General features: G+C 39.0%; 1 protein-coding gene across 2 annotated transcripts in view; it reads right to left on the bottom strand.

Moving 5' to 3' along the window:
- The window catches only part of LOC108713553 (myomegalin), a 102998-nt gene extending 94234 nt beyond the window's left edge, over positions 1-8764 (bottom strand). The window contains exon 1 of one of the 2 annotated variants that reach the window (XM_041590680.1): positions 8368-8764. In XM_041590680.1, the coding sequence (XP_041446614.1) occupies positions 8368-8405 (38 nt within the window). In that variant the 5' untranslated portion in view covers positions 8406-8764. Of the gene's footprint in view, positions 1-3622; positions 3647-8367 lie in introns of those variants that run through there. The other variant, XM_041590682.1, reaches the window with a different exon arrangement.
- Between the last annotated feature and the right edge of the window lie 11143 nt (positions 8765-19907).

Below are 19907 nucleotides of genomic sequence, written 5' to 3'. Positions count from 1 at the left end.
ATGCTCCCCATTGGGGCCTTGAGTAAGACCTTTAACCTTTGAGTGCCTAAGCTGCAAACTACCCAAAGTAGGGACTCGTTGTGCCAAATTACCTCAATACAGCTCTGTGTATTAGTCGTGCTTTGTATAACAATAAACTATTATAATTATTTATTTTACAGATGCAGTCTCGTGTGAGCAGACTCGTGAACTGAATTTACAACATAAACTAATGTGGGCATCAAAAATAAAGTAATCAATAGCTGTCACACAATTGCTTTCACCCTATGTTCCCAAATGAAGCCAGGTTATATAGTACATAATATAAACCTTCAAGGGCATAACCATAGGCCCAGTTGTATAACTACCAAATAGCAGTCAGACTTCCATTATGCAGAGGGATTGTCTGTACACTATCTACCTCGCAAGGACCAAACATGGAGACACTCCAATTTCCCTGTTTGCCCTGTTTATATCAAGAAATAATAAAAACTTCAGTCTGTGTTTATCTGTAGATGGACATAAAGGCATTCTGTCATGGTTTTTATTTTGTAGTTTTTGTTTCTAAATTACACTCTTTACATCACAAACAATTCACTCTAATCTAATTCCTGAAACAATAAGTATATTTTTTTAATTGTAATATTGGTGTGTAGGCGCCATCTCAGGTCATTTTGCCTGGTGTAGTGCTGTACTATGAACTGACAGGCTATTGTTTCTCCTACTCAATGTAACTGAATGTGTCGCTGTGGGACCTGGATTTTTACTAGGGGGATGCACCGAATCCACTATTTTGGATTCGGCTAATCCCCCGAATCCTTCTCGAAAGATTCGGCCGAATACCGAACCGAATCCGAATCCTAATTTGCATATGCAAATTAGTGGTGGGAAGGGGAAAACATTTTTTACTTCCTTGTTTTGTGACAAAAAGTCATGCGATTTCCCTACCCACAACTAGTTTGCATATGCAAATTAGGATTTGGTTCGGCCGGGAAGAAGGATTCGGTCGAATCTGAATCCTGCTGAAAAAGGCCGAATCCTGGCCAAATCCCGGACCAAATCCTGGATTCGGTGCATCCCTAATTTTTACTATTGAATTCTGTTCTTAAATCTACCAGGGAGCTGTTATCTTGTGTTAGGGAGCTGCTATATTGTTACCTTCCCATTGTTCTGTTGTTAGGCTGCTGGGGGGGAGTGATATCACTCAAACTTGCAGTACAGCAGTAAAGAGTGTCTGAAGTTTATCAGAGCACAAGTCACATGACTGGGGGCAACTGGGAAACTGACAATATGTCTAGCCCCATGTCAGATTTCAAAATTAAATATAAAAAAAATCAGTTTGCTCTTTTGAAAAACAGATTTCAGTGCAGAAGTCTGCTGGAGCAGCACTATTAACTAGTGCAGTTTGAAAAAAAACATGTTTTCCCATGACATTTTAACTACTTTTAAAATGCAAAGCATATTTATATACAGTTACATGATGAATAAGTACTAAGCTTACGATTGACCGCTGGAAAATCCTACCTCTGACTCACAGCTCAGCATAACACGGGAGGAAGGTTTGTTTAACATACGTGTATATTGCCTCTTTAACAGGAATGTGGACTGACTCTTCTGTGCATTGATACAAGAGAGATAATTCAGAAGGAGGAGAGAAGCAGCTCACACTAAGGATAAAATGAGTCATTGGAACAACTACATGTAAAAATGAAAAAGTGACTCACTTTAATGAAGAACATTTTGAAGATAAATGTACAACTTAGAAGGGAAGTAACTGACTTTTCAGTCTGACCATTCTTTTTTTAGATAAGGTTCGTTATTAAATTAGGTTGCTTTGTATATAAAAATATTGTTCCTAAAGCATTGCCTATATATCATGCCTATAATACTGGCCTGCTATCCTGCTAACAAGCATTATGTGTTATGGATACTCTCCAGTGATCCCCAACCTCTGAGCTGGATGAAGCATTACCAGAAAAGATTCAGTTCTGCTTTAGGAAATGTAATACAGGGTGACAGACACTAGCCCCTTGTACAACCAGGCATACATGGTTATTCCACTGTGTGAGTTGACAGGTAAAGAATGCTGCCAGCACAGTGTGCTACTTACTGTCCGTACTGCCAAGTTTAAATGCCATGTGCACACACACAGCCATACAGAAGATATTTGTGCTCCCACCTAGCCTGTTCCCAAAAATCACTGACGTGGCTGCTCAAGCTGAGAAGGGAAGGGCTGGAAATTATACTGATCCCCTTGTCAAATGTCTATGGCTTTATGGGCTGAGGCACACAGGTAAAAGCAAAAAGGATGGGCAATCTAAACCCCCACAAATGTTGCTGAACTACAAATTTAATCATGCCTTATAGCCTTCAGCTGGCTGTGTAGTTCTGGGAGCTGTAGTATTAGTAGTATTATATCATCAAGAGGGATTCAGGTAACCCGTCCAGGGGTAAATGATGGAAGATAGAAATGAGCAGTACATGTGGATATATAATGCTGCCATATAGGGTTTCCTTAGCATTGAGCTAAGATACTGGAGCATTTTATTATTTCCCTTGTTATATATCATATTGGAAATATTGTGTATCTGTCAAAGAACCTGAATAAATATACAGTTTCACCCTGGCATCACTGCAAAATGTCGTACACATATAACCCAGCACATACCACTAGGCTGATCACCAAAACTGATCATTTCAAGGAAACACTGAACTTTACTAAGTCAACACTGTTAGTAAATTAAATACATTATTTGCCGATATACCGTACATTAGTCCCCTGACCCCGCTTAGAAAAACAGCAACTAATGCAGCCAGTTTTTACAGTTTAACAAGACGACAACTCAGCTTAATGATCTGCTACTGGTAGGGTTGCCACCTTTTCTGGGAAAAAATACCAGCCTTCCCATATATTTATCTTTTTTCCCTATTAATAACATTGAGATCAGCCATCATTTTTACCAGCCAGGCCGGCAAAATACCGGCCAGGTGGCAACCCTAGCTACTGGGAAAAACCAGAGGGAAGAAATTGAATTAATTGTTAAATAAGAAAAATGGTAAAATAACAGCAATTTAAAAGAAAGTCATTATTTCTGGCGTACTATTTGAAATGGTCTTGGGAGGGGGAAATGGTCTGGCATGAAACAATTCATGCCACAAAGCATTAAGAACCCAAACAATACTCTCCAGGGTTTAAATCAATATTAATTGTATTAAAGCACAAGCATAGTGAAACTATACAGTATTAAGGTTGTGATTATCCAACCCTGTTCACAATACCACCATTTAAATGGGGTCCCTTATGAATAAGGGACTCTCAGAACAAGTACAGAATGTCCAAATATTTAAAACATCTCTAACTGGCTTTCCAGCAAGAATAAATCCCTTTGACAATTCCCCCTCCACCTTTAAGTAACGTTCTGTGATATTTACTGTCTGTGCCAGACTTGTTACGCTTCATACATATGCCAATTCATCAACAAAACAATAACATGTCCCATAATATGAGCCTGGTGACTGTTAATATGTTAAAGTAGCTGAGTGTGATTATTATAGATGAGGCTGCCCTTGCTAACAAAAGAGATGTGAATGTTGCTTTTCTCCCTACACCTCTTTACACTAACATAAGTACATTTGTACTCACACACTTCCCGAGTCTGTATGAATAGCTTGTTTGTATCAGACACACCGGCTTAAGGAGCCCAGCAATCCTGCAGGTCCAACGGCTGAGTGAAAAGAAGGTGAACTGTTCCCTTGCGCAGGAGGATCAAACACAGCCAAGGTGGAGCAGTGATGAAAAAACACAGACAGAAAAATCCAGCCTGTGATCATCTAACATGCTGGGACCTGAGTGCCCATAATACTGAAAGATCCATGCAATGGTACTCCACTATATACCTACTCTGTGTATTTTTCTTTAAACTGGACAAGCAAGCAGCCTCTTCCTATCTTTGTCAACATACAGAATACCGAGGCAAAGCACAAAGTGCAAAAAGTCTGCAATTTTAGCTAAGTTTTCCCAATCTCTGTCATATTTCCTCCCAGAATTCCAGTCTCATTGGTCTTACTGTTAGATTTTGCTCCTATGGCTATGCACAAGTGATGTGCCAATATAGGCTTAGCCCTCTGTCAGCTCTTCTGCCTATCATTGCTTCTAATATTAGTAAATATTGGTAAATTAGTTTTAGGAAAGGTGACAGATGCTGAGGAGTGTTTTCTGCTGGTTGACAGATGTAAAAAAATACCCTGGACATAAGGGAAAAGGACATAAGTACTCCCAGAATTTCATTTTTCAGCTGAAATGTCTTGCCTTAAGATTGGCTTCTTACGAAATTTAAAGTAAGGTCACCTTTGGGTGATTAAAGATGGGCAATTAAATCTGCGCTACACACGTGGAAAATTCATGCGACCTTGGAAAATAAAGCACCATGTATGATTTCTCATTGGCATTTTCTAGAGACCCATGTCAACCACGTTAGAGCAGTTTTCTGCAGTTTTTAAAATGAACATTCAAAGGTATTTCACAACTGGCCTTGGTTTCTTAAATTTAAAAAAAAAACTACAGCAGTTAGCTGAAAGGAAGGGGGGCAAAGAGACAAGCAATACATTAACCACAACAATAAATATCTTGCCCCAAAGTCATTCTTCTGTCTTGTTTCTAATGTATTACCCCTAGCAACCTTGCAGAAAATATTTCTTCTACTAATGTGCACATTATAAAAAGAAGAGCACATGTGTCTTGCTGTACTGAATTCACATTATTTTCAGCATAAACTAGCCTGAAAGCATATTAAAGGAATGTCCAAGAATGTTTAGCATGTAAGAGCTAAAAATATTTGGCTACTGACTCACGTTCTCTCTGGTTAAGTGTTAGGTTCATGTAAGAGGGGATTCTATTGGAGTATTGCTGTGGATGTGTAATGCTTTCTTTTCAGTGCAAATATCACTCCTAGGTGACAGAATGTGCACCGGCACAAAAGGACAAAGGAAGAAACCTGAAAACCCTCCTAAAAAGTATGAGGGCACAGCTCAGTGTATGCACAAACCGTTCCACTTCTACAGGATTGCATTGTTGTACAAGGGGGAGCTGCAATGGTGCTTGCTGAGTAATTTACACCTGAGTGAAAGTAAGAGGAACTTGGGAAAGTGTAATAGCTGGGGGGAACCATTGCCTTCCCTTTCTGTTTGTCATTCTGCAACATAACAGGGTGTAGTGGGGCATTATCTGGATGCCTTGTGGGAGTGGCAAAAAAAAAAAACATTCCACATATCATCCAGGGAAGTAGACCTCCAGCCTGGGAAGCCTCAAATAGTCTCATAGCCATATGTACCATTTAGCAGTAAAACAAATAAAAACATTAAAGTTGCAAAAGTGCAAATAAGCGTCTAACCAGGACAGCCTGTGTAATGTCCCATCCACATGGGATGATGTTCTGGTTTCTGGCTCACATGCCCATCTGGAATCTGGATGGATGTGGATGGACATTGGTAACCTCATGAGCAGCTGCTCTGGCCAGTAAATATAATGCATTTGTCACTTGTAAACTTCTCTTTTGACTTAAATATACTTCAGTGCTCTAGCTGTAGAACTGAGGGACACATGCCACACATAACATCTATGCCTGGCCACCCATGTAATACCCAGCCTTCCTCTATTGGTTTTTTATATGGCAGTTTTTGCAATACCAGCAGCTAGCGCATTCCCAAATATTTGACTTTTGACTTCCTATATATACTGTATCTATGTGTACAGCATTGCTTGCCATTTAAACTTATTTTAAGTACCTCCAAAAAGCAGATTCCCATATTTAGCCAACGGTTTCCACCATCTCAGTAGAGTGTTACTGCACTGTCCCTGGGTTTCCTGTATTTCCTGAGCAGGACATAATAATGTACAGTGTATGGGTTAACCAATTAACTGCTGCAGACTGTAGAATCGAGAGCATTAACACAATGTACCAGCGTGACAAAATAATAGATTCTATATTTTAGGATTTTATCGAACCCTGTGGGAAAAATGCTTTGCCTTGAACCATGATTCCAGCCTCATTCTCTGGCACTTAATGACATAATATATGTTATTAGTATAATGAAAAATCTATTTTTTTCATTTTGAAAAAATATTGGCAGTTTTCTGCGTGTAAATTTCCCCAAGTCTTCGGTGCTTGTAGACACCCGTTCTAACCACTGAATTGCCACTTTTTGTTTTAATTACAATATTTTAAAGCTGCTTAGCCAATCAGAACCATTGAAATTTCTTTATGTGACCTTCAGTAAAGTAGGGTTTTATCTCAGTGTTTTCAGGTCAGGCCCAGGCAGCCTGGTGGCTGACAGCTTATTTTATACAGGTCATGGAACTCCAAAGTGACTTTTGATATCCTTATATTTTGGAGATTCTTTGTTTATAATAATACACAAGGTTCAGTGAGTCATGTGACAGAAATGACATCACTCAGCTCCCATTATAACTGATGACATCACTAAGCATAGTTTACATAGTGAATAAAGTACCCCCTCTTGTAAATTATAAAGATAGTATAAGTTACCGAGGAGTTTCATGACCATATAAAACACGAGGCTGAAAGCCGAGTGTTTTTATACAGGTCATGGAACTCCAAGGTAACTTCTAATATCCTTATAATTTACAAGAGGGGGTACTTTATTTATTATAATACACAAGTTTCAGTGAGCCATGTGACAGAAAAGACATCAGAACTCACCATTTATAACTGTTGACATCAGAACTCACCATTTATAAGGATATAATTTACAAGATATTCATGGCTTTTGTGTATTATAAGGATATAATTCACAGGATAATCATGGCTATTGTGTATTATATATATTGCTAAAAGTAATTTTGCAAGGTCCAGGATAGCAAACTACAATTATAAAGATACAAGAGCTTTTTTAACATCTTTTTATCTACTGCATAACCTCCGAACTAATATCCCATATACAGTACATCAAAGCTTTATGCCAACATATCAAAACTCCTTCAACAATGACAGCCCCTTTTGCCCATAACAGCCATAGCTGGTGTTAATATTGTCTTAACTCTTCAAAACTGTACTATTTAGCCCAGACACATCTGCCAGACTAAACTGAACTAGAGATGCTAGCTGAACTACAGCTCCCAGCACCCTTAGTCAGGCTAGACACTCCAATAACTCTGAATTCTTTGCCACTTAGGTAGAGAATGGTGATGGCACAATCAGTTACAGCTGGTGACTTTCAGTGCAGCCGCAGACTGGCTCAGGGTACAAGAGTATAATGAGCACATCTATGGACAAAAAAGGGCATGTCTGGCACAGAGGTCTGCTTGGCGGCACTGCTTACTTATGTCACTAAATACATTGTACACAAGTGACACTGGGAAGGATACTGTGAAGGATAAACATACTGTGAAGGTTACAAGAGGTGCCCCTGCTGAAACTTTATTGGGCAAAGTACAAAAATAACATTTTATGGAAGGCATTGTGTATCCTTTTCTGCTAGTTTCTGAAACAATGTTCTTATTTATTGAATATATAAAGAGAAAAAAAGGAGGGGGTGCAACGAATTGCCACAGGTCATATTGCAAAAATGTGTTTCATTTCCATCCTGTCCTTTTAATAGGCTCCTTTTCTTACCCATTATCAATATACAAAGGTTTAAAAACCATCAACCCACAGGGATAACTAAAGAGAACTATAATATACATTATATCCAGGGGTGTAACTAGAGAGGAAGCAGACCCAGTAGCTGCAGGGGTACAGGGGGGCCCCATGAGGCTCTAATTAATGAGCAAATTCAACTTATATTGGTAAAAAAGGAAAACCTCTGAACATGTTGGGGGCCAGAAAAATGAATTTGCTGTGGAGCCCAGAAACATCTAGTTACACCACTGGTTATAGCCACCAATAGGAGCAGTAATGTTTCCAAGGCCCTCAAATACGTCAAGTGTTCTTAGTACTACTAAATGATGTTATTATGGGAATGTGTTCATAGTCTCACATACACACATATAATCCTTCCATACATAGACACAATCCTATGTAACTGGAATGAATTTCATCATTGCACTTGGCCTATACATGTATAAATATATATATATATATATATATATATATATATATATATATATATATATATATATATATATATACTGTATATGTGTGTGTGTGTGTGTGTGTGTGTACAGTATATGCAGACAGGCCACACATAAAGCCTTAGCCAGTTGTTGGACTAGAATACAGATATGCCAGGAGCTGCTAATCAGGGATAACCTGCTGTATATGTTGCAATGGCAGCAATAAATGTATGTGTGAGGAATAGCCCCATACAAATCTGTGCATGCTGTTCTGCTATGGCACACATACTAATGGCAGTGAAGGCAGCAGTACCTACCTTACTGAGCTTGGCACCGGTTCTGAATTCCTGTCCATGTCCCGGTGCAGATATCAATGTAGGTGTAGCAGCAGATCCATGCCAGTCCTAGTTGTGCCAGTCCTAGCTGTGTCCATACACACACACATACGACTGGCTGAGCTGTCAGAGGCTGTTGCTGCGACTGTTAAATGCGTCTCCCATGACTGAAGCGCTGCTTGTGGCCTGAGACTCTGTGAGAATGGAGCAGTCTAGGCAGGGAGAGTTGGTGTTTATTCTGCTGTTTCTGGGCTATGCCAGGAATGCATGGCTGCCCTTGTATCCATAGGGTTGCACAGCACTGCTGCCTGGGAGGGAGGGAGGGAGAGAGAGAGATAGAGAGATAGAGGCAACCTTCCCTGGATGTGTCAGTGCAGCAGTGATGCCTCTTGTGCCGGCAGCTGCTATTACAAACAATACACGGGCAGCAGGGAGGGAGACTCACAGTCCTGTACAGAAAGAGCAGAAGGACCCCCCTCCAGGCTGAGATTTAACCCCCTCAGTGACAAGCAAAAAAAAACCCTGCATTTAAAATATATATTCAGGATCTGTGATTTCTGGATTATAAAGTATTATAGGTGGATTATAGGCAGATACTGTTAACAAAGCTACTGTGGAGATAAGTCGCCCAGCGACAAATCGCCTCTTCTTCGGGCGACTAATCTCCCCGAACTGCCTCCCCGCCGGCTAGAATGTAAATAGCAGGCAGGATGGCACTTGGAGCACTTTGTTTTCAGAAGTTGCCTCACGAGGAAACTTCAGGCGACTTCGGAAAAAGAAGCCCTCTGAGTGCCATCCCACCGGGGATTTACATTCTAGCCAGCAAGGAGGCAGTTCGGGGAGATTAGTCGCCCGAAGAAGGAGCGATTTGTAGCTGGGCGAATTGTCTCCCCAGTAGCTTTGTGTGCCCCTGCCCTAAAGGCAAGCACTTCGTTTTCCGAAGTTGCCTCACGAGAAAACTTCGGGCGACTTCTGAAAACAAAGCCCTCTGAGTGCCATCCCGCCGGCAATTTAGATTCTAGCCGAGGGGGAGGCAGTTAAGGGAGACTTATCTCCCTCAGTAGCTTTGTGTGCCCCTGCCCTTAATGAAACTCAGAGATTCTGCTCAGCAGGTACAAAGATAAGAAATGTATCAACTAATGTATCGGGCGACCCCCCCCCCCCAGCTGCTTTAGAAGGTGAAAAATTACACTTTACACTTCAATATTAGAAAAACATTCACACATAGAAAATAGAAAGTCATTGGAAAAAAATCTTTATTTCTGGTGATCTATCTGAAACCAACTGAACTGCAAAAGTGTTGGAAGGTGAACAACCCCTTTAATAAACATGTTTTGAATGGATATTTTAAATGCAAAATATTTATGTTACTATTACTTTAACAAGAAATTATTTATAAAGCACTAACAGGACCTCAGTGCTGCAAGGCCACCATGCTGTCCTTTATGTTTTAATTACAGTATCAATATAAAAACTACTTAGGACACATAAGACTTGGAGATCAAAAGTGTTAATTTCTTCATATTTAATTTTTTTTTTAAATAGCCTCCTCTTGTGTTTTATTAGGCAGAATAAACAAATGATTAGATAGGTTACTGATGTTAGAATTTAATTAATGGCTTATATAAATATATATATATATATATATATATATATATATATATATATATATATATATATATATATATATATATATATATGGAATCATATATAACCAGTGTTATTAAAATATGTATTTTATTATTAAACCTCCATCATATTCTACAGCAATAGGCGACTATATAATAGTTTATATACAATTTTATATAAGTCCAATGGAATGAGGTTGGGCCAAAAGGAGGAGAATTTTTTAGATTTTAATAACAGCAGTATGAATATATTGTTTAAGCTGTAAGGGGGCTGGGGCAAAGATAAAGGAAAGTACAGTGCGTGAGTAATGACAGCCTATATCCAGAGGGTTAGAGAACCAGAATGTAGTGACAGTATTCCTTTTATGGACAGAGAAAAATAGAAATGTTTAAATTCCACATACGTATGGGGGGGTGCTTTGTATCCTCCACACAACATACTTACACCCTTAGACAGGATTGTAATTAAAAGTTTTATCCGCTCTAATACATATGTGATGGTTAGAATGGTTATGGAAAGGTAACCAACCTGTTATTAGTTTATGTTGTTTGGGGAGCAGACGGTATTAATCTGGATTTCAGCACCAGCATCCTGTGAGAAACGATTTTGGCAATTAACCCATACAGAAGACCCTGCTTGTCATTGTGACCCCATTGATTTCCAAGCCATCTGCTCTTCTGTTCCCAAAAGACATAGCAAAGTCTGCCCAAAAAAACTATGTACATGATTCATCAAATAACCTCCCGCTACGGTTATATCTACAGTATTAACTGAGCTGAGGCTTTATATATCAATGTATTCATTCATGTATATTTATTTTGAGTAACCAGATGTTAGTAAGTAAATTGACTGATGCCAAACCATACAGCCAACAAACAACAGATAAAGAAAGATAAACAATGGAGACAAATGGTGAAAGTTACAAATAACAGTGAGAGATAGGGGGTCTGTTAGAGACCTCATATTACAGACAGAGGTATGGCAAACAGAGATATGTTGGAAAAGTCCCTTTTGTTGACCAGAGGTCACATGTCTTATTCCTTAACACAGATTGTGACCTTTATTATTGTTCCTCACTCTTTTTAAAGAGGGTGCAAGAGGACTTCAGGTCTGGGTTGGCGGGGCCCACAAGGACCGGGATCCACAGGGTTTTTGACAGTCTCCCGCCGGGTTTTGCCCTATATGTAATGGACCATGACCATGAATTTCCTTTTTTCATTTTAGCGTTCTAGCATGAATCCTTGACATCTTTGATTACCTTTACCCTTGTAAAGCAACAGATTCAGAAATGGCCACAGAACTGAATGTAAACCATGTTCCAATTGTGCCATTACAAACAATATGGCAGGGCTACTTTCCGAAGCTAAATGTAATCAAGGTCATTGTGCAAAACGGGGGACACGAGCTGGACATCCAAGTGGTAGAAGTATAAAATTTGAACTGTGGATTCATCTTATATTAATTTTCCTTCATATTAAAGGTTTTATGGTTGAAGAAAATAAAAATTAGAGTCTTGAACTCCAAACAAATTACATAATTTGAAGGCAGAATGATTGGGAGAAAGTCAAAAGACAAAATGTGGGAGCCCACCCAGAGAAGGGGTGCAGCCGTTGTCTTGATGTGAGTATGTAAAGCAGTAATGAGAAGAGAATTGAGAACTAATGCTCGATGCACTGGATCTGTAATATTTTAGTTCAAGCAAGTACCAAATGCTCTACAAAAATTTGGATGAATACCAAACTGAACACCTAATTTGTCAATTTTAAATTTGTATTGGCAGCAAGAAGTGCAAGTTTACACCCAAATCACAAATTAAGTTAAGTTCTGGATCTTAAAAAGGTCTGCTGCATGCCTAGCTTCTACGTTCCAAAATCTCTCTCTCTCCCATATATTTGCACCTCGATTTATTGAGTTTTTTTTGTTAAGGAACTCTTCAGTATCCCAGAAAAATCAGTCCAATTCCAAAAAAAGATTGAAGCAGTTCTAAAAACTTAAGCTTATCCCAGCTAAACCTAAAACCCCATATATTTTACATTTTAGTTCTACACCATTGCAGCCTCAAGAGACTGTTATAAAACAGAACAGAACAGGTACAACTATAGGTAGTTTTAGACCCAAATAATTGATATTATTAACTCAAATCTTGGAAAAAGGATAGGAGAATTACATGGAATTACCGTAGTGCTCTATGAAGCACAAGTTATAAGGAGCTTCAAGAGCTAGTGATTGACATGGGTTGTATTTAAGGTCATGTGACACTTGCTAATTTGGTGGGACAAATCAGTCATCCTATCTGTGCCTCCATCCTTTCCATAGCGGCAGGAAAATCATATGTAGCTGTTAAACTCAGCAGCACTTTCTAAATGCTTTTAGCATATTTATGTTACATTAAGAGAACAGGAGGCATGTCACCGATCTCTACAACATTTTACTAATGTAGCCTTCTTCTCCATTCTTCAATTTTTTGTCATTAAATAAAAATGCTGTTTGCTGCACATTGGTCCTGAAATGATGCCTAAAATTGTGCGTCAATCATATGCTTGTTACGGCCCCCCAGTAACTGCTGTTTGGCAGAGTATAGTCATGATGAAGGGCATCATTTTGTTGGACCTAATTTTAATATATTGTGCATTAAAACTCAGTTGTCACATTAGATTTCCCCAGTGTCATCTCATTGCTTAGAAGGAGGTTAGAAAGAAATGGATAATTATGCACATTATATAAAGCTGCTGCATTAAAAATCACTTTGAAGCATTAGTCATTGTCAGAATTCTCATTATATGACTTGTTTCTGCCTGATGGAGAAGGATCCCTGTGAAATTCCAACTATTTGCATAGCAGAAGTTTGAACAAATAAAATCTGGATGAGTGGACCCTAGAAATAACTTTTATCTTACATATGCTTGCAAGTAATACCGAGAAACATTGCCGATTTGCTGTAAAGGAGAACAGAAGCGATTTTGTGACCCTTACCCTTCTGCCCGAGTGCATATACAGGTATGGAATCCAATATCCAGAAACCCATAATCCAGAAATCTTAGAATTACAGGAAGGCCATTACCCATAAACTCCTTTATAAGCACATAATTCTCATTTTAAAAATGGTTTCCATTTTCTCTGTAATAATAAAACAATACTTTGTATTTGATGGCAACTGAGCTGCATGAATCCATATTGGTGGCTAAACAGTCCTATTGGGTTTATTTAAAGTTTAAATGATTTCTATAAGACTGATTTCTTCAAACTGCCTTTCCCTAAGAGGCAACTTCGGGCGACTTTGGAAAATGAAGCGCTCCAAGTGCCATCCCGCCGGCGATTTTCATTCTAGCTGATGGGAAGGCAGGGGAAAGCAGTTTGGGGAGATTAGTGACCCCGAAGAAGAGAAGATTTGTCGCCGGGCCACTAATCTCCCCGAATCTGACATCTGTCCCTGCCCTAAGGTGATCCAGATTTCAGAAAGATAGATCCTATACTTGTAGTAAATGCCCAATTGCCCATCATTATGTTTAGGGCCACTACAGCTCTTTGGCAATGCCAGTTGCTAACCTGAGCATATGAGGTTCTCTTTTTAGATTGCTCCTCTGAGCACTTTTGTAATGTAAGTTACTTGTTTTGTAGTTTTCCATATATTAGCAGTTTTTACACTGCTAATACAATGAATGTCAAACAACTGTGCCAGCTGCTGTTCATTCTTGCTTACTCAACACAGTCTGTGGGAAATGAAGTTAGTGAGAAAAGAAACAAGTTATGATGTTGCTCTGTTTAGAACTGACCAGAAACATCAGTTGAATCTCTGCGTAGTTGAGCTCTGAGCAAAGGAAAAACGTTTTCTACCAACTGTGCACAATCTGCCAAATGAACAGCAGGTGGCACTGTTGCTTTCATTCCATTATATTGCCAGTGAAAAAATGGCTATTATTTTAAAAACTAAAACATCAATGTATATTGCAAAAGTTCTCAGAGAGTCAGTTAGCAATTTTATATCAATTTGGTTCAAGGGTTTACATTTTATATAAAGATCAGCACAGTAGCATCAATGTGACAGATGTACCTTCATTTTCCGCTTGCTGATTCTGAGGACCCCAAAGCTTGACAGCTGCCCGGAACACACTGAGCATGTGCAGAACCAATAAAAAGATGTTTTAACAAGATCCAAAAATTAACATTTAGATATAAAGTTGCTCATTTTTATTTACTTTGCCCCATTGTTCCAGTCCTGCTGTTTGTTACAATTCACCCAAGTCATGTTACTACAAAGTGGAAGTCTGATAAATGCATGTTGCAAGGTTGCATTGATAGCATGTTAATTACACTGAAGTCAGTGCATGGCTTCTATCTGGATTTTCTAGATACAATTCGCAGAGTTGCCCCAAGGTTTCTTCATGGTTTTGCAGTGAATTAGCAATGACTTCTCTCTGCGTGTGGCAGCCCAGAGGGACAGTGAGAAAGATTGATAAGAAATACTGTGCGCTGGAGTAACAAGGACAAAATTAGAAATGACAGGTCTCTCCCATGATCAGTAAACAACTATCAGGCTACAAGGGAGAGGTACTTGTTTTCCACTCAGCTGTTCTTTGTGCTTACAGTGCCCCCTGTCTCCTAAGGGCGAGGTCATTTGTAGCCATTTTACGTTTTATTTTTAAAAACATGCAGTCAAGCGAAATACGACAATGAAACCATAGACCCATGATAATTTGTGTTTTTCAGCTTGTAGTTTTATTTTCCCAACGTGCATTTCTGTTTTGTTCTCATTCCTCACAATTCCACTCGGAAGAATTTTAGTAAACTTTAGTGAAGTAAAGTGGAAAAGCAATTTATATGCAAAATGTAGCTGGGCTGATCGTCAATACGCAACATAATTCCATCACCAGCATACAACGCTGCAAATACATATATGCGCAATCCATCTCACAAGAGTTTGGCCGCCATATTGAAAATACCTGACTTATTTCAGCAAAGTGTATTTCCAAACCTGAAGATCCCTTAATATGGCGTTTCTTTGGCATATTGCCATTTCTGCTAAAAATTGGGTTGCCGGCCAGGGAAGGGGGCGGGTCCACGAGGTGGAGGATCATTCTAAAAATGGGTGGGGCTGTAATGTCACTCGGCGGCATAGCGCTGTCACTGGGGGCGTGGTCATGACATCAAGGGGCGGGCCAGAGTCGTGGATCGTGGAATAGGTAAGTATTTTTTAGCTATAGAGGGAAGAAAAGGGTGGGCTGAGGGTGCATCGGAGGCAGGCCGGGAGCAGTTTGAATGGTGATCACAAATTTACCGGCAGCTACATTGCCGGTAAATTTGTAATACCGGCCCTGGCCTGGTATTTTACCACCTAGGCCGGTGAAATACCGGCCAGGTGGCAACCTTAGCTGAAAAATGCAAATAATGGAGTTGAGTGGCGGATGTTGGCTTGCAAGCGCCCCCTGCAGGAATTGCTATAGTACATTTTCTATTATATTAAATAGGGCTTCATTTTGTGCAAATTTACGTTAAAGCTCAAAAACACCACTTGTGACTTCGCCCTCACTGATAATTTCAACTCATTTCTATAAAGTAATTACTAAAATGCAAACAGGTGCAAAATATGCCGGGTTACCACTGGGAATGCTGGGAGTAAGCGTTATTGGTGCTGGCTGGAATGGAAAATACCTGCCTTTATTTTTCTCCAGTGGAAACCCCCCTTTGTATTAAATGCACATTAGACACTGTTGTTACAATTGTTGTAAATGTAATGACCTCTTGTGGATGTTCTAGGTAGGTACAAGTTACAACTCCAGCTCCTTATGATATTTAACATAATTATAATTATTAATATTAATAATAATAACATGTATTTTTAGAGGGCCAACATATTGCGCAGCACTGTAAAATTAATGTGTATATACAAGAAATCACATGAGGTGAGGAAGGCCCTGTGCAAAAGAGCTTACAATCTAAAAGGGAATGAGACACAAGGTGGAAGAGTGGGCAAGATAAGCCGGTGAGAGATGAAGCATATGATATTGCATTCGGTAGCTAAACACAGTGAGGGTAGGCTTCTCTAAATAAGTGTGTTTTAAGAGATCTTTTGAAAGCAGGAAGGTTGGGAGAATGAATGTGTATGAGTGTAATAATGCCATGTTTTGCCTCCCAAATTATTTGTATCAGATATAAATGCATTCCTCCATAAAGCCTGACCAGAAAATACAAAGCTCATTTACTTTGGCAGGAGAAGCACATTGCCACTCTAGTAGTTGCTTGTGGCAGTTATAGGCACCCACCACTCCTTGCACTTGCAAAATGTAATGTTAAGAGTTCTCCCATCCATAGTTCTGGCAGCACGCATATTATACTGCATGTTACCCTGTCTGTGAAGTTCCCGGCAGTGAGCAGTTGCAAAGCATATTGGGACAAAAGGTCCAGCTGCCATGATGCTTTCTGGAATCTTTATGTATGGTCTGACTAGAAGCAGCCTGAGTTATTTGTCTGGATGTTCTCTTAAATACAGACATGTTTTAATTTCTTACTATGATGGGCTGTGTTCTCTCCTGAGAACTTTCAAAGATAAAATAAGATAAGATTTTTATTTATGAGAAAATTATGAACAATTTAGGCACAATATATGGGGCAATCAAACTGAATAAAATTCAGCAAAAACACTGTACAGAATAAGGTACAGTGCTTATAAAGATATTAGGGCTTACTTAACAAAAACAGTGGAAGAGGTGCTCATTCAGGCAGCACTTCTTCCCATGGTCTAACTGCAGTCTGTACCTCGCTCCTATGCCATCCCCTAACTTGCAAATCGAAATAAGCAAAACACCTATGTGTCTCCCACTGGAATACAGTGCTGTTGAATGCAGGCATCACTGCATTCATGGGAGTAGCTGCAATACACCTGTGGCAATTTTACATCCAGGGAAGGCAGAGTGTAAAGATAAAAACTTGCATTGTGCCCATTTCATGCATTTTGTATAGTAAATGACCCTATTGGCTACAGCAGTGCTTCAATTGGGGTGGAATGCAGCATGATAGAGCTGTCCCATTGTGTGTGATTTTCTAATGTAGGTGTTTGCTGGGGTCACAGAGCCATTTTATGCTGGCAGTAGTAGTGTTGTCCTCTGTTTCTGTTTTATGCTGCAGTTTGCTTGAAGTCAAAGTGCTATTTTGTACTGGGGTTGTTAAGAGAAAGTGGTTAGAGTACAAGTAATTGCACCTTTTGCAGGCTCTGATATCATATGTATGACATATGGGAGTTTCCTGGCACACAGCCTCTTTCTGTATAATGCACAAAGGGGACACAAGGGCCTCCAGAGCCCTGTACTTAACAACTGCTCAGGGCAGGCAAGTGTTACATATAAGGTTCCTTTGTGCCTCTGAGCCCTGCAATCGTCTAGATCTCCAGTCTTGCATAAGGTGCAGAGCATACTCAACAGTTTGGTGAAGAATGAATTGCTGAAGAGAGGTCTATGTCTGGCCAGCATTAGAACATTTCATACAAGTGCTTGTACTTCGGAGGGTACACAGGTCATCAGAGAGTCAGATAAATAGGAAAACTTTAATGCTACTTTTGTAAATGAAAAATTAAAATAATTTTGCACGGCAAATACTGAAATCTAATCTATGTCTACTTTATTTTGGTTATTGGGTGAATGAACTTTGAACTGGATTTTAGGAAAACTCTAGAAAAAATATGAGAGCCAGTGACTGCTTATTACCAGGGGCGTAACTATAGAGGAAGCAGACCCTGCGGCTGCAGGGGGGCCCAGGAGGTATAGGGGCCCCATGGGCCCTAATTCATATAAAATCTCAAGAAATATTGGAGAAACAAGTCAACCCCAAAACATTTTGGGGGCCTGAAAAATAATTTGCTGTGGGGCCCAGTAATATCTAGTTACGCCACTGCTTATTACTTTTGTTAATGGGCTACTTTAGGCACTGTGTTTTTTTAGTAGTCTGAAAATATTGCCACAAACAGATGGAAATCAACTGTCAATCACTTCTGCCAAAGGCTAGCTTGTTGGGTGATATTACCTTGGAAATACGCACTTTGGTTTCCTGCACAACAGGATTCACATAGAAATTTGCCCACTGAGCTCGAAATGATTTTACACAGAAGGTGGAAAGAAAGTGATCTATTCTTACTCATTATGGATGACCTAGCAAGTAATACACTGACAACAGAAAGACAACACAACGGGCAGAAAATCAATATATCTGTGGTTTAATATTGCATTCAACACGTTCACAGTTTTGCTCTCTTTTAACAAATCTACTTCTAAAGTAAAGTGCATACACAGCTAGAGTTCTGAAACGTATTAGCACAAAACCCTGTCACCTACTGCTTCCCTCTCTGGGAGCACCTTTATGTACACAGCACCCTAGTCTTCATCTAGCCCTCTAGGGTCTTAAAGGGAAAATGTCATGGTAAAAAAACACGCACCCAAACTGCAATGGATGTTTAATATATTTGTTTCCTTACAGTTATGAGATAAAAAATGATTTATTATTCTTCTCACTGCTATCAGTATCCATCATGCTGTGGTCATCCCAAATCACTCTTCCTTGTTAGACAAGAGAAGTCAGTCTGTGACTCACAACTAGTTATTTGCAGCAGGATAAAAAATGTTAGGCTGAGGAACCTACTAAGAATTAAATTTAAATAATTAAACATCTAAAACATTATATTAAAAATAATAATCAACATAAATAATATTTGTGAAGCAGATTTATTAAACAAGGACTTACCCGTAAGTCTATAATGTATAATCATAATGACAGTTCCCCTTTAAAAGACCAGGCATATATTTCAAACTCACAGGTAAGTAAGTAAAAACAGGAATTGTCCATTATCTCACCTAGATATATTTATTCTCATAATATAAAGGCCCAGAGGCCTGGGGTTGGACAGCCCTGAATGGCATTTATTAAACATAACATTATCATATAGAAGTACAGGGCAGCAATAGTAATGATTTTTATTACTTTTGTTTTTAAATTCCAAAATAACAATTGCATTTAAATTATCCCCAGGATGTAAAATATACGACAAAGCGTTTATTAATATGTTAAAGTAGAATTAAAGAAAACGTTACCTGTATAGATAAATAACCCTAACCCTAATATTTGGTGATTCCATCTTGCTAGGAGGCACTGGATAAACTTGTGATATGCCGTGTTTCATTGGTGGATAGTGGATTAAACAGGGAGCTTTTCTCCCAAGGTTCCGCTTAAAGTATCAGTAACATCAATTTTTTTTATTAAAAAGTTTGTTAGTGTAGAACGAAAAAAAACCACAAAAACGTATTAAACTTTTAAATCACTAAATCTTTATTAAGAAATAACTCCGCTTGCGCTCCTCTTCAGAAAAGGTGACATGGCGACGATCCATTATGCTGCGCTCGATTTCTCCTCCCTGGCTATCTCCTATAAGAAAAAATTGAGCGCCACACGATGGATTGCCTTTCCTGAAGCAGAGTTTTCGGTAAGTTATTTCTTAATAAAGATTTAGCGATTTTAAAGTTTAATATGTCTGTGGGTTTTTTTTCATTCTACACTAACGAATTTTTTAATAAATAAAATTTATGTTACTGGACTTTTAAATGTGTAAATACACAAACATTATTCAGTGATATTAATACATTGTAACACACTCAAATGGTCATGTTAAACCTTGAGAAGCAACTAGGGATGCAGCGAATCCAGGATTCATTTCCTGATTTGGGCAGGATTTGGCCTTTTTCAGCACGATTCGGCCAAATCCTTGTTTAATCACAATACAAGGAAGTAAAAACATTTTTTCCACTTTTTCCTTTCCCGCCCCTAATTTGCATATGCAGATTCGGATTTCGTTTGGTAGTCGTCCAAATCTTTCACAAAGGATTCAGGGATTCGACCGAATCCCAAATAGTGCA

The sequence above is a fragment of the Xenopus laevis genome, chromosome 4L (assembly GCF_017654675.1).
Source record: "Xenopus laevis strain J_2021 chromosome 4L, Xenopus_laevis_v10.1, whole genome shotgun sequence".
NCBI lineage: Eukaryota > Metazoa > Chordata > Amphibia > Anura > Pipidae > Xenopus > Xenopus laevis.
This window is presented reverse-complemented; position numbering and strand designations above follow the sequence as displayed.